The 16,886-nt window shown below is 63.4% G+C and overlaps 1 protein-coding gene across 8 annotated transcripts; it reads right to left on the bottom strand.

Moving 5' to 3' along the window:
• Nucleotides 1–742: 742 nt before the first annotated feature.
• PMFBP1 (polyamine modulated factor 1 binding protein 1) lies at nt 743–16,843 on the bottom strand. Of its 8 annotated transcripts, none has more exons than XM_084644452.1 (20): nt 15,705–16,841; nt 14,354–14,596; nt 13,415–13,645; nt 12,349–12,564; nt 7,690–7,812; nt 7,388–7,514; nt 6,554–6,705; nt 6,102–6,327; nt 5,389–5,578; nt 4,935–5,088; nt 4,438–4,605; nt 4,147–4,314; nt 3,893–4,060; nt 3,035–3,208; nt 2,781–2,924; nt 2,363–2,425; nt 1,960–2,069; nt 1,549–1,623; nt 1,064–1,139; nt 743–965 (listed from the first exon to the last, which is right to left on the bottom strand). In XM_084644452.1, exons 1-20 carry the CDS (start codon nt 15,972–15,974, stop codon nt 891–893), a joined length of 3,153 nt encoding a protein of 1,050 aa, XP_084500578.1. In that variant the 5' UTR covers nt 15,975–16,841; the 3' UTR covers nt 743–890. The 8 variants fall into 8 exon arrangements, with proteins under 8 accessions (XP_084500578.1, XP_084500580.1, XP_084500579.1 ...); XM_084644454.1 differs by having other exon boundaries at nt 3,035–3,154; XM_084644453.1 differs by having other exon boundaries at nt 3,035–3,172; nt 15,705–16,840.
• Between the last annotated feature and the right edge of the window lie 43 nt (nt 16,844–16,886).

Genomic DNA, 16,886 nt, shown 5'->3' with positions numbered 1-16,886 from the left:
CTGTGTCCATCAGGCCCCCAGCGCAGACAATGCACACCTGTCTGTCGGCCTCACTGCAGCCTCGCGGCGAGGTGAATTACCTACGCTGGGGGGAGAACCCCTCCCTACATCTGCTACATCCCCAGGCTCTGGTCCCCATCTCCCTCCCGGAGCCAGCGCTTTGTGGGTTGCAGCCTGGGCCCAGCATGACCAGTTGCCCTGTCGGCTTCCACTGAGGTAGCGGTGCCCTTCCTGGGCTGAGAGCTGTGGGGGAAGAGGGGATGTGCTGACCTTTGAACCCCCCCTCCCCAATGAGCTAGATCTCTGCCCTCCCACGACAGCAGGCAGTGGTAAATGCTGGGCTTCCTGTGGTGGGGCTGGGCCCCAGGCAGAGCTGCGTGCTCTGCAAGCCGGTGCCAGTGGCTGGTATTCACAGTCGCAGGGTGGGCACCGGGTGCTATCCCCCCATCTAACAGCCAGAATCTGCCTCAGGGCTGCTGCTGCTGTGAAGCTGGGCCAAGCACCTGGTACTATGGGAAAGGAAAAAGCCCCCCTGTAAGTCTTGCTCCAACCAATACCCCAGCCTGCAGCAGGGCTAGCATGGCTCAGCCCCCTGGGCTGTGGCTGAGCTGGGGGCAGGGGCAGGAGGGAGCAGTGCTGCGCCAGGGACTGGGGGCTGAAATAGAAGGACTGTTCCTGGCAGGCTGGGTTTGCTGAGGGGGCTGCAGCCCCCGCCCTGCCAGCGTGGCCAAACCACACGTGGTCGGTGATAGCCTGTGCCCATGGCTTTATTTCACAGTGCAGGCTGGGCCCGGGGCCCGCAGCAGGTAGGTGCAGGGGACGTGCCTGCCCCGTGTACAGTCCTTGCTGGGTCCATGGTGCAGGTGCCAGGCTGGAAGAAGGGTGGGACCTCACTGCTCGCCCAGGAGCAGGGGCCGTGGCTGCCGAAGCATAGCCCGTGCATCTAAGCCGCTGCCCTGCAGAGCCTGGGACAAGAAGCACAAAATCAGTAGCAGCTCCTGGCAGCAGAGGCCTCCCAGAGCCTGCACCCAGGCCCAGCTGTGCCAGCTAACTTCCCGCTCACCTTGCGCCGCTCGGACGCTTCGCCTTTCAGGCGCCTGTTCTCACGCTGCAGCCTCGCCGTCACCTCCTGCAGGTGGCTGGGGGAAGGACAGGGAGACGGAGCGGGCAGTGGGAGGAGCAGCCGCGGCCATGGCAGATCCCAGATGCCGCTCAGACTGGGTTGCCCCCACGACCAGCTCTGTTTACATGCTGCACGTAGTGGATGGGCGGGTGTAATCCTGGTGCTGGGGTCTGCTCCCGCACTGGGGGTGTGGCCGGTTAGCCTGCTCCTTTCTGTCCAGCCACAGCCCAGGGGGCAGCTGCAGCAGACCGGTGCTAAGGCCAGGATTGGGAGCCAGCAAAGCAATGGGGGTGCTAGCACCCTTCCCCCACTCACTGAGACATGGGGCTGTAAGGGCGGGGTCAGAGCCGCAGACTCCCTCTTTATCCCTGGAGGCTGATATGCAGCCACCTGCCCTGGGCAGGCCAGGGGCTGCTCCTACTTACTCCTTCTCGCCTGTCAGCTGCGCGATGTGCTTGATCTGCTCCCGGATCTTGTGGCCCAGTTTGTCGTTTGCTTGCCTGAAACAGGGCCGGAGGGGAGGGTCAGCTGGCTCCTGCTGAGCCCCAGCGACCGTCACAGTCTCTGGAGCTCCCAGTGATGGGCACTTGGGGAGGCAGCTGCTGTGCCAGGGGCCAGTGCCCAGCTGAAATGTGGCACAGGCAGGAGCATGGCCAGCACCTGCTGTCCCCTCACCAAGGCTGGTCCCTACAGCGGTGCCGGGCTGTAGGAATGCAGCCTGATGCCACGCCTGCTTGTGAGAGGCTGGGTGGGGCCGAGCGGGCAGGGCACGGGGGTGAGGACAGGGCCATAGTGCAGGCAGCTCCTTTCAGCTCCGGCCCAGCCCCCTCACTTACTTTTGCTCCTTCACCCACTGGGTGACATTGGCCAGCACCAGCTCACTCTCGCAGTGCAGCCGGCGGCTGTCTGAGCGCGCAGCCCCCAGGGAGGAGCGCAGCGCCTCTGCCTGCAAGAGAAGCGACACAGCACCAGCCCTGCAGCCAGGCTGGAGACCCACATCCCACCCCACCTGTGGCTGGGTCACAGGGCCCTGCACAGCTGCCTCTGGACATGGATGGGGTCAGCTCTGGGGCCAGCCGAGCCAGGCTCCTAGCTCGAACCAGGCAGGAGCCCACCCTGGACAGCTATGGCATAGCCTGCCCCTTGGCCACGTGTTGCCTGCGCCCTCGGGTGGAGAGCGGCGCTCAGCTGGCAGCAAACACCCATTCACCGGATAGAGCCAGGGGTGGGGAGCCCTACCTCATTGCTGGAGGCCACAAACTTCTGCCTTAAGACATGGAGCTCCTGCTGCAGGCGGTCTCTCTGCCAAGGAAGGGCATGTTATGAGCAAGGGAAATTCCATTACCCGGGGAGGGCTAGGCCCATGCTTCCAGCCATGTGTCATAAGGCTCCCAGCCTGGCTGCTCCCAGGAACACGAGTCCCGAGGCGCGTAGGTTGTGAACAAGGCTCCACTCGAGGACCAAGCCCACAGCACTGCCCCCCCCCCCCCCGGGACCGGCTCCTAGAGCCCCATGTGCTGACCATTCAGTGAGCCCTACGCAGGAAGGCGTCACGCCCCTGCCACCTCACCCACCCTGCCAGCATGCAGGGACTTGTACTGTGCCAGCCGCAGGGTTGTGCGTGACACGCCATCGCTCCCACCCCCCAGTCACTCACCTCTTCAGCGGCCCCATGGAGCTTTTCTTTCAGCGCGGCCAGCTCCACCTTGAATACGACCAGCTCCTCGTCCCGCTGTGCCAAGGCCTGCGCCTTCTCCTGGCACCGCCTCTGCTCACCCAGCTGCTCCTCGAAGGACCGGACCTGCAGGTGGCAGCCGGGGCGGGGTAAAAGGCAGGGGGCCAGGAGGGAGGCAGGTGGTGGCTGGGTGGTGGGGGTCTCAGGGAGGCAGCTGCAGCACATGGGTCACTCACCTCCTGCTCCCGGAAATCCTGCAGCGTCTTCAGCTCCCCATTGAGCCGCCTCATCTGCTCCTCCAGCTGGGCTTCCCTGGCCTGTGTCCGCACCAGCTCTGCCCGCAGGGCTGCCGTGTCCTGCGCCATCTCACTGAGCTTTTCACATGGGACGGAGCAGTGGGGTGGGGCACACTGGGGGGGGTGTCAGGCCCTGGGCCGACAGCTGGGCTGCACTGACATCCACCCAACCTAGGGCCGAGGCCCCAGCCTTCCGGCAGACGCGAGAACTATACACCCTCTAGCCGCCACGCGGGGCCAGGCCTGGCTGGGAGGGCGGAGACCCCTACTGAGCACCCCTTAGCACAGGCCCCTAATGCTGCACTGAGCCTGAGGGGGGGCGGGGGAGAGGGAGGAGCAGGACCGACTGTGCTGGGCGCATGTGCCGAAGCGGGAATGCTCTGTACACGGTCGCTGACTGCCTGGGTGAGGGGCTGCTCCCCTGTAGGTGCCAAAGGGTAACGTGCTCCTGGGCAGAGCAGACACCAGGCGGGGTGTGTGGGGCACCCGCCTGTCTGGGCCAGTGTGAATGGATGAACACCCCACTCACTGGAGGCTCCAGAGATGCTGGGAGCTGCAGGCTGGAACCATTCACCTGGAAGAGGGCGGTGCCGGCAGGCAGAGCCAGTGCATGCCGTGCGGCACGGGGACGGAGCTCTCACCGGGCTGGGGAGCGGGTGAGCCCGAGGAGCTGAGAGGCGAGTGCTCCCAGGACCAGCCCTTAGCGCCGCCCTGGGGGTCGGCACTGACCGTGCCCCTGCTAACACCAGGCTAACCCTACTCCAGCTCAGGGGAGCTGATGGGGTGGCTCTGCCCTACCTTCTTCAGTGCCTCCCTCTGCTTCTCTTGGCAGGAGGCAGTTTTTAGCATCAGCTCCTGGATGGTCGTCTCCGCTGCAGTCAGTGTGCAGGTGCTTTGCCTCTCTCTGGCCTGGGCTGCTTCCAGCTCTGCCTGCAGCTGGGCCAGGGCCGACTCCTGGAGCATGGCCTTCGGGGAGGACAGCGCGGTCAGCTGGGCACCAGCGGCTGGACCGGCTTTTGGCCAGTGGTGCACAGTGAGGCTGGGGCACTCACCTTGCTGGCTTGCTGCTGGATCTGTTGCTGGGCTTGGCCCAGGCTGCTCCTGGTGCTCTCCAGCTGGGCCCAGCACTGCCTCAGCTGCTCCTGCCGACGCTGGCCCTCCTCCTCCAGTTGCCCCACCCCGCACTGCAGGCCCCGGCTTGTCTGCTCCTGCTCCCGCAGCTAGCACAGAGGCAGGGCTGTCAGCAAGGCCCGCTTGCTCACCCTTTCCACACACAGGCCCCAGTATCTTCCCCCGGCCCTCCCTCCCTCCATGGCCACTGGTCTCCCCCGCTGCGTGCTCACCGCTTGCTCGCTGCTTCGGAGCTCTCGCTGCAGCGCCTCGCGCTCGCTGGCCAGCCTGCTCTCCCTCTCCTGGGCTCGCTGCAGCTGCCGCTGGAGTTCTTCCTCCCTGCCCTGCAGCTGGCTCAGCTCCTCCCGCAGGGCCCGCTGCGTGGACGCCTGCTCCTGGAGCTAAGGGAACATGGGGCTGCAGGTGTGAGGCCAGCACCGCCCTCTCCCTCCAAGTGACCAGGGGGCACCGGCCGGGGCAGCATGAGTGCCCCGGGAGGAGATGCTGGGCCAGGCCGGGCCGGGCAGGGCTGTGGGGTCAATGGGCTGCAGGAGCTGGGCAGCTGCTGGTTTGGGCAAGACAGCACTTCCTGCATGGCTGATGCTTCCAGTGGGTGACCGTCTGCTCTCCCCCGCCTAAGCAGGGTGCTCCCTTTCTGTCTCGCCTGCCTGGTGCCCAGGGGCCAGGCCCCCGCGTGCAGTCCCAGGGGAAGGCCACGCCGAGCCTGTACCTGCTGCTGCAGGGCTTTCGCCTGCTCCTGGCTGCTCCCCAGTTTCAGCTCCATCTTGGCCATTGAGTGCTGATGTTGCATCCCCTGCTGCACGGCCACCCGGTGCCTCTGCTTCCACTGGCTCAGCTCCGCCTTCAGGTGCTCGAGCAGCTTCCTGCGGGCAAAGGCCCAAGGCAGAGCAGCTCCAGCCTCTGCCCCTCCTGCCGCATGAGCCCAGCCGGACGCCCCACGCTGCAGGCTCACAAAAATCAACCCTGGCTCTTCCCCTAGGACCCTTCCCATCCCGAGTGGCTCTGGCCCGGCTCTCTCTGCCCCACAGCCACGTCGCTGAGTGCTGCCTGGTGCTGCTCTGGGTCACGGAGTCTGGCACGAGCAGATGCCAACACCCTGTGCCCCTTGCTGGGCTCTTCCCACCTCCACCAGGGGCCACTGGCAGGTCCCCAGCTGTTCCCACCTGCTCTGCTCCACCTCATCCATGCTGCTGGACAGCTGCTCCTGCAGCGCCCGCTGCTCCGCCTCCCACCTGCGGCTGGCCTGCTCCAGCCGGGCAACCTCGGCCACGCGCTCGCTCAGCTGCTCCTGTGTGCTCTGCAGGCTGCTCTGGGCCAGCAGCAGCCGCTCCTCCTGCTGCACCAGCTCCTGAGCTGCCGGAGACAGGGAGGGACGAGCTTACCCAGCCCCTGCCCGTCACCCACAGCAGCTGCCCCCTGGCCGGCTGCAGGAAGGAGACTCCTGCTCCTGAGCATGCCCAGTGCTCTGCCATTGACGCAGCTTGGAGCTGAGGCGCCTGGGGGCAGCTGGAGCCCATCACCTGCGCGTCTGGGAGGCTCCGAGATGACTGGAATGGGCAGGCGCAGCCGTCTGCCGTCCCCCAGGGTCAGCGACCACAGGAGTGCGGCCACTGCGTGACTTCCTGGCCGTATCGTACAGGGCAGGGGGGACACACGCGGGGCGGGAGGGGACTGGGCGGTTCGCGGGCATCCCCCCCGCAGCTGGCCGATTCCGAGCGGGAACATCCCGGGCTTATGGCACAGGGCTGGCACCTGCCAGGCCTCGGGGGTGTCTCTGGGGAACGGCCCAGGCGGGCAATGTGTCTTGCCTGCCTTCTCCCAGAGCCTGAGGCCAGTGGTGTCGAGGGCCCAGCCAGGGCGCGGCTGCCTCGCTCACCAGCCGCCTGCTGCTGCTGCTGGCTGTCCTGCTGGCGCTGTCTCAGCAGCTGGATCTCCTCCTGCAGGGTGCTGCTGGCTGCCCGGCTCTGCTCCCTCTCCTGCTGGGCCTGCCGCAGGCGCCCATCCAGGCGGCTGGCCTCTGCGCGCTGCTTCGCCCCCTCCAGCTCCGTCTCCTGCAGGGCGGCCTGCGCCTGGCGGAGCTGCTCCTCCCGGCTCTGCATAACCTGTGCCAAGAGAGACCCAGCACTGCCGCAGACCCTGCCCGGGGCCACGCCGCCCGCAGGCCGGACCCGCCCTCCGGCACAGCCCCACGGCCACAGGCGCCCTCCACGTGGCCCCACAGGTGCTGCCGCACCTGCCTGAGACCTGGCGCCCTCTCCTGCTGGGAACGCACGTTGGCCCAGGGCCCCTGGCTTGTCCCTCCTCTGGGTTCCCGTCTCCTGGGCTCACCTGCTCCCTCTGCGCACACAGCCTGCGGCTCTCCCTAAGCTTGCACTCCAGTGTCTGGACCAGCTGCTGCAGCTTGGCCACCTCCAGCTGCTTCCGCACCACCTCAGCAGCTGTGTCCTGCCTCAGGCGCTGCACCTCCAGCTTCCCGAGGGCTGAAAAAGCAGCGCCAGGCTAGGGCCAGCTCCTGCCTCCTGCAGACGCCCTGAGCCGGCAGAACGGACCCGCGGCTCTGCACACGTACTGTGCTGGCCGGGCGTCAGCCAGCGTCAGTAACCACAGTGCTGCTGGGGTGCCGCCCCGCGTGCGGTTCCCTTCTGAGCCCCAGCGTGTACTCAGGCCGCTAGCCCTCCCACGGCCACGGCCACGGCCACGCTGCCAGCTGGAGCTCACCGAGAGCGAGCTGCACGGCTGGGCAGACACCGCACGGCGTGCCACTGGCCAGGGCTGTCCTGGCCTGCCAGCACGGGGCCCTGCCCAGCAGTGAGCAGCACCTGGCTGCAGCTCCTCCCCAGGCTGCGTGTGGCTCTCTGATGGTCCAATCCTTGCCCTGCCTGACTCATGGCCAGGCAGCCAGGGACTCTGGGCTCACCACAGGCTCAGCCAGGAAGACAAAGCGTGCCTAGCCGTAGCCACCCTGCCACCCACCCAGGGCTCCTTGCAGTCCCGGCTGGCATGGGGCGTAGCTCACAACCTGAACAGCCCCCCTGGGGCAGGCCCTTGGTGCTGATTCTCTCGCGCTGATGGGCAGCGCTGATGTGGCTGGGGCTGAACGGGCAGCGGCATCCCCCCAGGGTGCCCTGGCTGGCAGGAGGAGACGGCCGCCTCTTGCGTTACCTTTCATGGTGCTGTTCTTCTGCTCAGCCACTCGCACCAGCTCCAGCTTCAAGTCCTGCACCAGGCACTGGTACTCCTCGGCCCGCTGGCTGTGCTTGGAGCTTTCCTCTTCGGCGTGGATCAGCTGCTAGACAAGCAACACAGCAGCACAGCTCAGTCACTGCCGTGGGCAGCCAGCCAGCTGCCAGGCCTGGCTGGTCCTAGAGAGCAGTCCCAGGGACCTAGGGCAGGGCAGGCATTGGCCGCCCAGTGCCGCCCTCTGCCGACAGCAGTACGGGGGAGTGGGGGAGGGATGTTCCTACCTGCTGGAGTTTCTCTGCCACGGCTGCTTGGCTCTCGTAGCTGGCGTTGGAGTGACTGTGAGTGGCTGTGTAAGAGGCAAACTCAGTCTGCACGTTCACCAGAGTCGCTTCTTCTTGCAAGCACTGAAAGCACAGGCAGCAGGATACCAGTGGGCCGGGCCCCAGAGAGCCGGGCCCCAGAGAGCCCCTGGGCAGCAGGGTGCCGAGGGGTTTCCTGGACTCCCCCGGGGCTGAGTCTATAGACTAGTGCGCCGAAGTGCAGCACGTGAGGCCTCCCCCAACGGCCAGGAACAGCCGGAGGTCCGAGCTGTGCGGACGGCTGCGAGGTGTGGAGCGATGGCGTGAGCCCGAGACAGGTGTTTGTACGGTGTGTGCAGTACGCCACGCCACCAGACACGCTAATCAGGCTCTAGTTGGGCAGGGGGAGGGGATGCTGAGCTCTGCCTGGCTGACCACTGTGTATTGTGTGTCTTGCAAGGGAAGGCTATTTGCACACGGGGCTGCAGCTCAAGCCTGCAAAGTTGACAAGAGCTCACAGAAATCTGCGAAAGGCACACCCAGCAGGGATGAGGAGCGAAGAATTAATCTGGTGTCTCAGGAGAGGCAGAGCCACCCCATAGCGCTCACACAGAGACCCCTTCAGCCTGGCTGGTAAGCGCAGGGAGAAAGGCGTTGGGGGTGCGCTGACCTTCATTAGCCAAGTACTATTACGGTTTTGTTTTACATGTAACCATCTGTTTCCAATACATCGACTTGCTGTCATGGGACTCGCTCTCGTGGGTCAAGAACAGACCCTTGTTCTCACAGTCCCCGCAGGGAAGTGGTGAGGGATAAGCAGTACGGAGACCCGGAGGCGAAGCTGCTAGGTGGGGTGTCCTGTACCTTGGGACGCTGTGAGTGCTGCCAGGGCCCAGTGGCTCGGTGCTGGACCCGCCTGGGGGTGCTCACGGGACTCGGGGGCAGAGGGACAGCGGAGGCTGTGCAGACCGGGAGGGGAGGGCTGGCACAGTTGGGGAGCTGACCCCTGGCAGGCACAGATGAGGCTCCCTCAGGCTGAGGGCAGGTGGTAATGAGGGGCCACCTAGTACACACCACATGGCAGGAGGGTGGAGCGGGAAGCCCAGGGAATGCCCGGGGGGGGGGCCGTCTGTGCTGGTGTGTACGTTTTAGGAGGCTGCAGGGAAGAGCCACAGAAAGGATTTGAGGGCGGGAGAAAATGCCTGGCTGTGAGGCTTCAAGAGCTCGATCTGTCCATCTTCCCCAGGGGAGACTGAGCGGCGACGTGATTACAACGGCTCCGTATCTTCACAAGGAGACAATACCAGGGCTGCAAGGCAGCGCAAGGCAGAACTAGCATCAAGGCCTGGACATTCAAGCCAGACACGTCCAGCTGAGCAATAAGGCAAAAACCGTTAGCAGGGTGGGCGAACAACCCCGGGGGCCTCGCCAACTCCAGAAAGGATCCCTCTCTGAAAGGGGCTTTGGCCACACAAGTGGGGCTGAACATGGGGGACGCTCCTTTTTGGCCGTAGAGAGAACAGTTACTTGCTGGCTGCGCGGCTCCCACCTGGGTGAGATCAGCGGCACAGCTGGGCCTGCGCCGTGCATAGGCCCCCTCGCCCGCCTGAAGAGCTGGAGAGCAGAGCAGCTGCACCCGGCCGTCCCTTGCTCACTCAGAACCCCGGCTCCGGCGGACTCTGGAAAGGCAGGCTCAGTGAGCGGGTCGTGGGGGCAACGTCAGGCAAAACCACAGGGCAAGTAACCAGGCGTATGCCTGCAGCGCCCACTGGAGGGGACTGACGAGCAGCGGCCCCCCCATCGAGACGGTGGGACCGAGGAGGCTGCCCTACGGAACGCGCTTGCATCTGCTGCCAGCTCAGGGCAGAGCCAGGGTTCCACCAGTCAGCAGCCGACATGGCGCTGCGCCTGGGGCATGCAGAGGCCGCAGCGTGTGACCTGGTGGCGCGAGCGGTGCTGGTTGGAGGGGGCGGTCCGTCGGCTATATGGTAGCAGGCTGATGTATGCTGCATCTTCCCTTTTGAAAGGCTCTGGGGGGAGCCGGAGTGAGCCTCTGAAACACAGGGATGGGGAGCTGGCGGGACAGGCTTAGTCCTGCCAAGGTAGGATAATCAGGCCCCTGTGGAGCGCATCGCTCCTGCGGAGAAATGGCCTTGGGAACGTAATGGCCTGGCTGATCTGACAGTGTGATGCAGCTGGGGGATTAACCGTGGGTGAGGCTCATCACAGCTTTGAGGCCGTGGGTGCTGGGTAAGGAAGGGCAGCCACAGAGCTGTTTGCTGGCTGGGGGGGCTAGTGACTAACAAGCCCATCTTGAGCATGAGCTGGTGTGACAAGCACCTGGTGAGAGGCTCCAAAGGTGGCTCCATCATGTTAAGGCCAACACCGAGATCCCATGTCAGATGCTCTCTCTCACCAGTGGGTCAGCACACACTCGCCCCATCAGCTATCTGGGTAACCGTGGGGGGAGACGAATGGCCCCTGCCTGCAAGGGGGAGTGATTGCTGCCAGGTGCACTTTGAGGGCACTGAAGGGGTGTCCAGAGCATTTCAAATGCATAGTCTAATGGAGGATTTTGGGTGCAGGGGCCAGCCCTGGCTCAAGTCGGGCTTCAATTTGAAAACCTTTTCCATTTGGAGGAGTAAATCTTCCTCCTGGGAGCGTCCCAGTTAGCAGCAGGGTCTCGTACTCACAGGGAGCTGCCTCCGGCGATAGCATGCAACCAGCCACCTCCCAGGCTGTCAGATGGAGCAACGTCGGGTGTGGATGGAGTACCTGCTCTTGGTTCTGAGCAATTCTGTCTGGACCACTCGGAAGTGACATGGGAGGCTGGACACAGGAGATCTGTCAGCATCCTGCTGGGCCTTGCATGTCACTCTTGGAATCAAGGAAATCAGTGGAAATCAGGGGCCCTTGATCCCATGGTAGGAGGAAGATGTGTAATGACCCTAGGCGCATGTCTCCCTGGCACAAAAGGCTGGACAATTTGTATAATCTTTGGTGGTAAGTGGGTCTATAATGGGATTCCCTTCCTGCAGTGAAATATTGATTGGATGATGGAGCTGGTCAGGAAGCACACATGGTTGGTGGACTGTCTGTGCATGATGTCTGCCAGGTTGCTGCTGACTCCTGGAAGATGAAGAGCAGCTGGGAGTAGCTGAGATTATCCTGTGTTGTTGACATCACGTCCGCCCTCCCTTGGGTGCCTCCCGGCCTAGGGGTGATAAGCAGATGCTTCCTTGTTTGTTTACACTGTACAGCACATTGCAGATATGCTGTTTCTGAGACGCTGCTCTGGGGAGGGCTGTAGGACAGGCTGGGATCCCATGCAAGTGAACCAGACCCCGGGTACATTTATGGTATGGTCCTTTGGAGGCTAAGTCTCTGGTGTCTGGAGTCGGTCCAGGGGTTGCTGCACCCTATTCTTGATGAGTCTGTGACCAGGGTCTTTGCAGGAGGAGGTGTGGATAAGCACCCCCTCATTGTGATGGGTCTGTGGGAAATCCAGGGCATTGCCCTGGGGCCTCCAGTGGCCGTTCCTTCTCTGCCAGCTGCTCTTGTTCTTCCCTGTCTGCAGCCAGGGGCTGGCAGAGATGCAGGAGGCAATGGAAAGCCGGTTACTGCCTCAGCCTTGCGGGCGGGATCCTGACCTGAGAATTTGGTCAGTCCAGTTGCTAGGAACACGTGGAAGGATTTTACCTTGAACCAAGTCTAGTTTGTTAAATTTTAGTTACTAGGACGTGGTTTGCGTTTATTTCTCTTGTAACCATTGCTGACTTTAATATCTTGTACTCACTTCAGATCTACCTCTTTGTAGTTAATTAAACTTGTTTTATTCTTTAATCAAAACAACCCAGTGTTGTGTTTAAATTGAATTGTTTGGGTAATGCCAGTTAAAGTAACAAACTGTTTCTCCTTTGAGGGGCACAGCTCCTCTAATACCCAAACTGCCCAGGAGAGGGCTGGAGCGTGCAGAACACACGTTTCTGGGGAAAATTCAGGACTGGCAGTGTGCTGGGGTCACCCTGCGGGTAGTAACCAAGGCTGCTGGAAGCCAGAATGTGGCTGCTTTGTAGCTGACAGGCTGCTGGGCTCAGAGGGGCTGACCCAGGACTGCGGCTACACACAGACACTGAGGGGTGACCCACAGGCTGTCTGGCTGGTTATGAGCAGCCCATGCTGGGAGCTACAGCATCAAACTGTTGTGAGGCACTCCAGGCCACAGGGCAGGTGGTGACAGCCCCTCGCCGGTCTGGACTGCTCCCTAGAATGGGACAGATACCCAATGTGACTTGTGTTTCCAGCTGGGACCAACAGGCAGCCAGTGCAGATTCCAGAGCACGGGTGTCCCTCATCCCGACAGAGATGCGCTGCGTTCCAACAGAGCATGCTGTGGCAATCTGGAGGGACGGTGTGTGAACGTGTAACGGGTGAGCATGTCCACGTGAGGTGGTGTGAGATAGTGAGTGGGCAAGGGAGCAGGTGTGAATGCTGGCGTGCAGGTGACGTTCTCTAAAGCACTGACAACATGCCGGCACTGCACACAGGCCCTGCCCCAGGGAGCTCCAGCTGACCCAGGAACAGAGACAGTGCACCAGGAGGGAGAGAGCCAGGCTAGCTGCCCCACTTCTCTTTGCTCACCTTGGTCTGACTGGCAACCAGCTGCTCTTGGAGGCCCTGGATGCTCTGCTCACACTGGTGGGCATGCTGAAGGCTCCTGGACAGCTCCTCCTGTGTGGCATGAAGTTCTTGAGTCAGCTGCTCCATGGCCGTCTGGTTCCTCCTGCCCGTCATCTCCTGCTGCAGAACCAGCTGCTTGCTGCACAGATTGATGATGGTGTCATCACACTCCCGCATCTGCAGCAGGGACGAGGAGCAGTTGTCAGAGGGGCCAGACAGTAGGACTGGCTCAACCCATGGTGCTGATCAGTGGGGTAGGGGCTGGACCGGCTCCCCTGCCTGCGGCCTGGCTCCCTTCCGAGGGAAGGATTGAGAATGACATGGGAGGAGGCCCGCTGCCCACTCCATGAAGCTCCCAGGGAGGAGAGCAGAGGCAGACGGGCAGCCAGAGGCCACTGAGCACCATGGAGAGCCTTGGGCCTGAGTCTGTGCAGCCCTGACACCAGGGCAGAGTGGGTGCCCAACCTGCCTACTGTCACCTGGTGAATTTCCCAGCTGTTCTGCCCCAGGCCAGTGGCTGCACGGCCTGTGCTGGCCAGTGCTTCTCTGAACAGAGCTGGAAGTCTCGTGTCGCACGCTCTGCACCGCCAGCATGGTCACTAGCCACGGGAGAGCAGCACTAATGGCCTTCCCATGGCCCCTGCACTAGGGTGGTTCCCCTCAGATCCCATGTGTCGGGAGCATGGTGCAAACCCTCCAGAGCCCAGACACCAGGGCAGACCCCACTGGCATTGTTCACTCGAGCCCTCCACCCCAGCAGGTGAACTGGAGAAAGCCCTGGAGGGCAACCACAGAAAACTTCTCAGCACAGACAAGGACACGGGGCTTGTGCAGCCTGGGCTAGCTGCGCCCTAAACTGTCCCCGGCTGGAACTGTGCTGGCAAGAAGCCTGTGCTACTGCTCGCATGGCCAGGCCCACGTGCCCAAACCCCTCCAGTGCGACGCGAGGTAAAGGCACCGAGGGAAAGCACAACCAGTTCATGTCTAATCCGAGGCGCAGGGCTCACATGGCCAGGCCGGGCCCCACCTGGCTGCTCATGTCCCGGAGCTCCTCCTCCAGGCTCTGCACCTTGCCCTCCAGCTCGCCAGCTCTGTTCAGGGCGGCCTGGTACTTCTTCTTGTACAGATCCAGGCTGCTCTCGGTGCAGCTGCTCTTGCTCTTGGCCATGGCCAGGTGCTCCTGCGCCTCTCGGAGCTGCTCCTGCTGCTGGCAGAGCTCTCTCTCCTGCTTCTGCACCACCTCTTCGTAGTAGAACACCTGGGAGTGCGACAACACCGGGGAGCCGCCTGCCGTGCGCCTGTTGGCCAGGCAGGGTTCAGACCCGAAGGCCAATCAGAGATGGACGGGTCCAGTCCGGTCCAGCCTCTGGCTTGGGCAGGACAGGTCTTTATCGATCTAGTCTCAAATCTCCCAAGCAAGAGGGCTTGGCTCCTCCCCAGAGCATCTCCCCCACAGTTGGGCATGGATCCCTGGCAGGGGACTTCCTCGGCTTCCTCCTTGTCACTCCCCAGCCCCTTCCCCCTCCATTTCTGTTCTCAGCACTGGCCAGGTGCTCTGCACCAAGCAGGGTGCTGTCCCCACCGTGCGCAGAGGCACCAGGACCCTGCTGCGGGTGCTGACCCAATGTGGTGCTGGGCACAGAGGAATACAGGGCTGGAGCTGGAGCCCTGGGGATGGGAGGCTGCTCCTGGTACAGGCTAGTTACACTGGCCAGGGCTGCTGCTAACCAGAACCAGCCCGAGCACACATCAGGCCCCTTCCCTGTCCCTGGATCCACGACAAGGGGGCCCTGATGGTGCCTGACTTGAGACTCTCACCCTCCCTGCTGTCCTGCTCCACGCCCGGGCTGTGGCCCAGTCCCAGAGGGGGCTGATGGGACATTCTGGGAGCTGCAGGGCCCTGCCTGAACGAGGGCTCAGCTCTGGGCTGCCTGCTGAGAGGGGGTGACCCTCCCCGGAGCCATACCTCCTCTTTCAGCGTCTGGCATTGCTGCAGCAGGAACTCCAGGTCCAAGCTCTGCCTCTCCATCATGGACTCCTGCTGCTGCAGGTGGCTCAGATTATCCTGGTTCTTCCCTTTGCAGACATCCAGCTCCTGCTGAAGGTGCTGCAGCCTGGCCCGCAGCTGCTCCAGTTCTGTCTGGCGGGCTCGCTCGCAGGATTCGAGCTGTCCCTGCTGCTGCTCCGCTAGCATGGCCTGCTCCTGGCCCTAGGACACAGGCCAGAAAAGCAGAGTCCCACGCGAGCAGTACAACGCCGGGCAGACCTCAGCCAGGTGCCGCACTGTAACGCAGCAGTCAGGCCTCCCCTGGTTCTGCCCCACCCCCCTGCGCACAACCTTGGCCCGGTGGGCTCTCAGGCCAAAGGGTACCTGGCAAGTTGGAGTGAAACCAGTTACGTCACTTCTGAGTTATTCTCACAGGCTGCAGCATGAAATTTGGGGCTGGGCGAAGGCCAAGGTAATGGAGGCCAGAAACGCGCAGTGGGACCAGTTCTGCGGAGAATGCCAAGAAGGACGTAACCATTTACAGCCTGCAGATTCATGCAGGCCACTTGGAGGGCTCTGTCCCCAGCGGGAGGATGTAGCTGAGTATCCCAGGCCTAGACCGTGCACAGACTGGCCCCTCTGCAGTACCAGACAGACAGATGGACAGGGTTGACCGGCCCCTCCGCGGTACCTGACAGACGGATGGACAGGGCTGACCGGCCCCTCCGCGGTACCAGGCGGACGGACGGACAGCGCTGAGTCAGTTCAAGACAAAGGATTCAGGAGGCGACCCCAGTTCCAGACAACGCAGTGCTGCTGGGGCTGTGAATTGCTCATACACTGAGGGGCAGTCTTAGGCAGCGGAGGGGCTGACTCCGTGGGTACTCCGGGGCTGAAGCTCCCCTCCTGCCCACCGGCAGCCCCCGCCAATCAACTCCCCCTTCCTCCCAGCCCCTTCTGTTCTGTGGCGTGCAGGAGGTGTAGGAGCGTGGACGGGGCGCAGGCAGGAAGAAGCGGGGTGGGGTGGAGGCTTGGGAGAAGGGGTGGGATGGGGATTCGAGCACCAGCCTGGAGGAAGCCGGCACCTGTGCGCTAGAGGAGATGGTAAGTGGAGCACACAAGGTCTGCACACTGACCAGGGCCAGGGCCAGGGCCAGGGCCAGGGCCAGGGCCAGGGCTGGCAACGCTCTCCAAGCCAGACAGCTTCCATCGCTCGCTCCTGTCTTTAGAATCCCCAGGAAGCCAGTTGCCTCGCTGAGGCTTAACACCACGGCAGGGCTGGCTATGTGCAAGCAGTGCTGGGCAGCGAACAGGGCTGGCAAGCTCTCACCTGGCTGATGCAGATCTCCCTCTCGTGCTGGAGCTGCTGGGTGCAGCAGGTCTGCTCCGCCATGGCCTTGTCCCGCTCCCCACAGATCTCTTGCAGGCTTCTTACGTCACCTTGCAGCTGGTGGAGCTTTCCCTTCAGGCCGCTCCCCTCTGTGGCTCTCTCCTTCCCCTGGGCAGCACCACACACACACACGTGACTGGCCCAGACGGTCAGGACACAGGCAATGGGACAGCACCATGTGTTAGCCGCAGCGCACACAAGCGACGACATGGCGACAATGGAATGCACCGGCCTGGGTGACGGCACGTGGGGCCAGAGCCCTTGTCTGCTCTGCTGGGCTCCCTCGCACCAGCTGGTCTCACTTCGCACCAGGTGGTCGGTGGCTGCACAACTCCGCCCTTTATATCCTTCGCCCTGGGCTCCCAGCTACACGTGAGGGCACAGAGCAACTGCCCTGCGTAAAGGCCCTGGCGCGTGTTGGAGCACGGACCGAAGGGGCTGCTCGCCCGGTCTCCACGCCCAGCTGGTAACCATCACTGGCAAGCAGCCCTGAGGCAGCAAGAAACGGGACTAGCGGATTCGTCCTGCTGGGACTGTTCCCCTGCAGGGACTCGCTGGTGCTTTGTTCAGTGAGGGGCCACGCCCTGCGGCCCGAAGGTGGGGGACGGAGCCTCTCCCTCGCCGGGTGGAGCTCTACACACTCAGCCCCCTCGGGCACTGCACCGAGCCCTTCTGACATTTGCTCTCAGGGCTCAGGGATATGAGAGACTGGCTACCCCAAAGGTGGGCAAACTATGGCCCGCAGGCCACATCCGGCCTGTGGGACCCGCCTGCCCGGCCCCTGAGCTCCTGGCCCGGGAGGCTAGTCCCCGTCCCGTCCCCTGCTCTTCCCCCTCCCCCACAGCCTCCGCTCACTGCACCACACAGCGAGCTCTTGCCAGGGGCAGTGCAGCTGCCGAGCCGCAGCCTGACTCGGTGCTCTGGCTGCGCCGTGGCATGGCTGGCTCCAGCCGGGTGGCACGACTGCCTGTCCTGGTGCTCTGGGCGGCGCGGTCGGGGGGCGGGGGGTTGGATAGAGGGCAGGGGAGTTCGGGGTGGTGGTCAGGGGTGTGGATATGGGTTGGGGTGGTTAGAGGGCGGGGAACAGGGGGTTTGGATGGGGCAGGGGTCCCGGGTGGCAGT

This window comes from Lepidochelys olivacea, assembly GCF_965140295.1.
Source record: "Lepidochelys olivacea isolate rLepOli2 genome assembly, chromosome: 12".
Classification (NCBI taxonomy): domain Eukaryota; kingdom Metazoa; phylum Chordata; order Testudines; family Cheloniidae; genus Lepidochelys; species Lepidochelys olivacea.
This window is presented reverse-complemented; position numbering and strand designations above follow the sequence as displayed.

Bases quoted from the DNA above. Each gene is read 5' to 3' on its own strand.
- PMFBP1 (XM_084644452.1), bottom strand. From the start codon at position 15,974: ATGTCGTCGCTTGTGTGCGCTGCGGCTAACACATGGTGCTGTCCCATT. The intron at 4,606-4,934 runs GTACAGGCTCGG...ATGTTCCCTTAG, and splicing joins CGAAAGCCCTGCAGCAGCAG to CTCCAGGAGCAGGCGTCCAC. The intron at 966-1,063 runs GTGAGCGGGAAG...TTCTTGTCCCAG, and splicing joins AAGCGTCCGAGCGGCGCAAG to GCTCTGCAGGGCAGCGGCTT.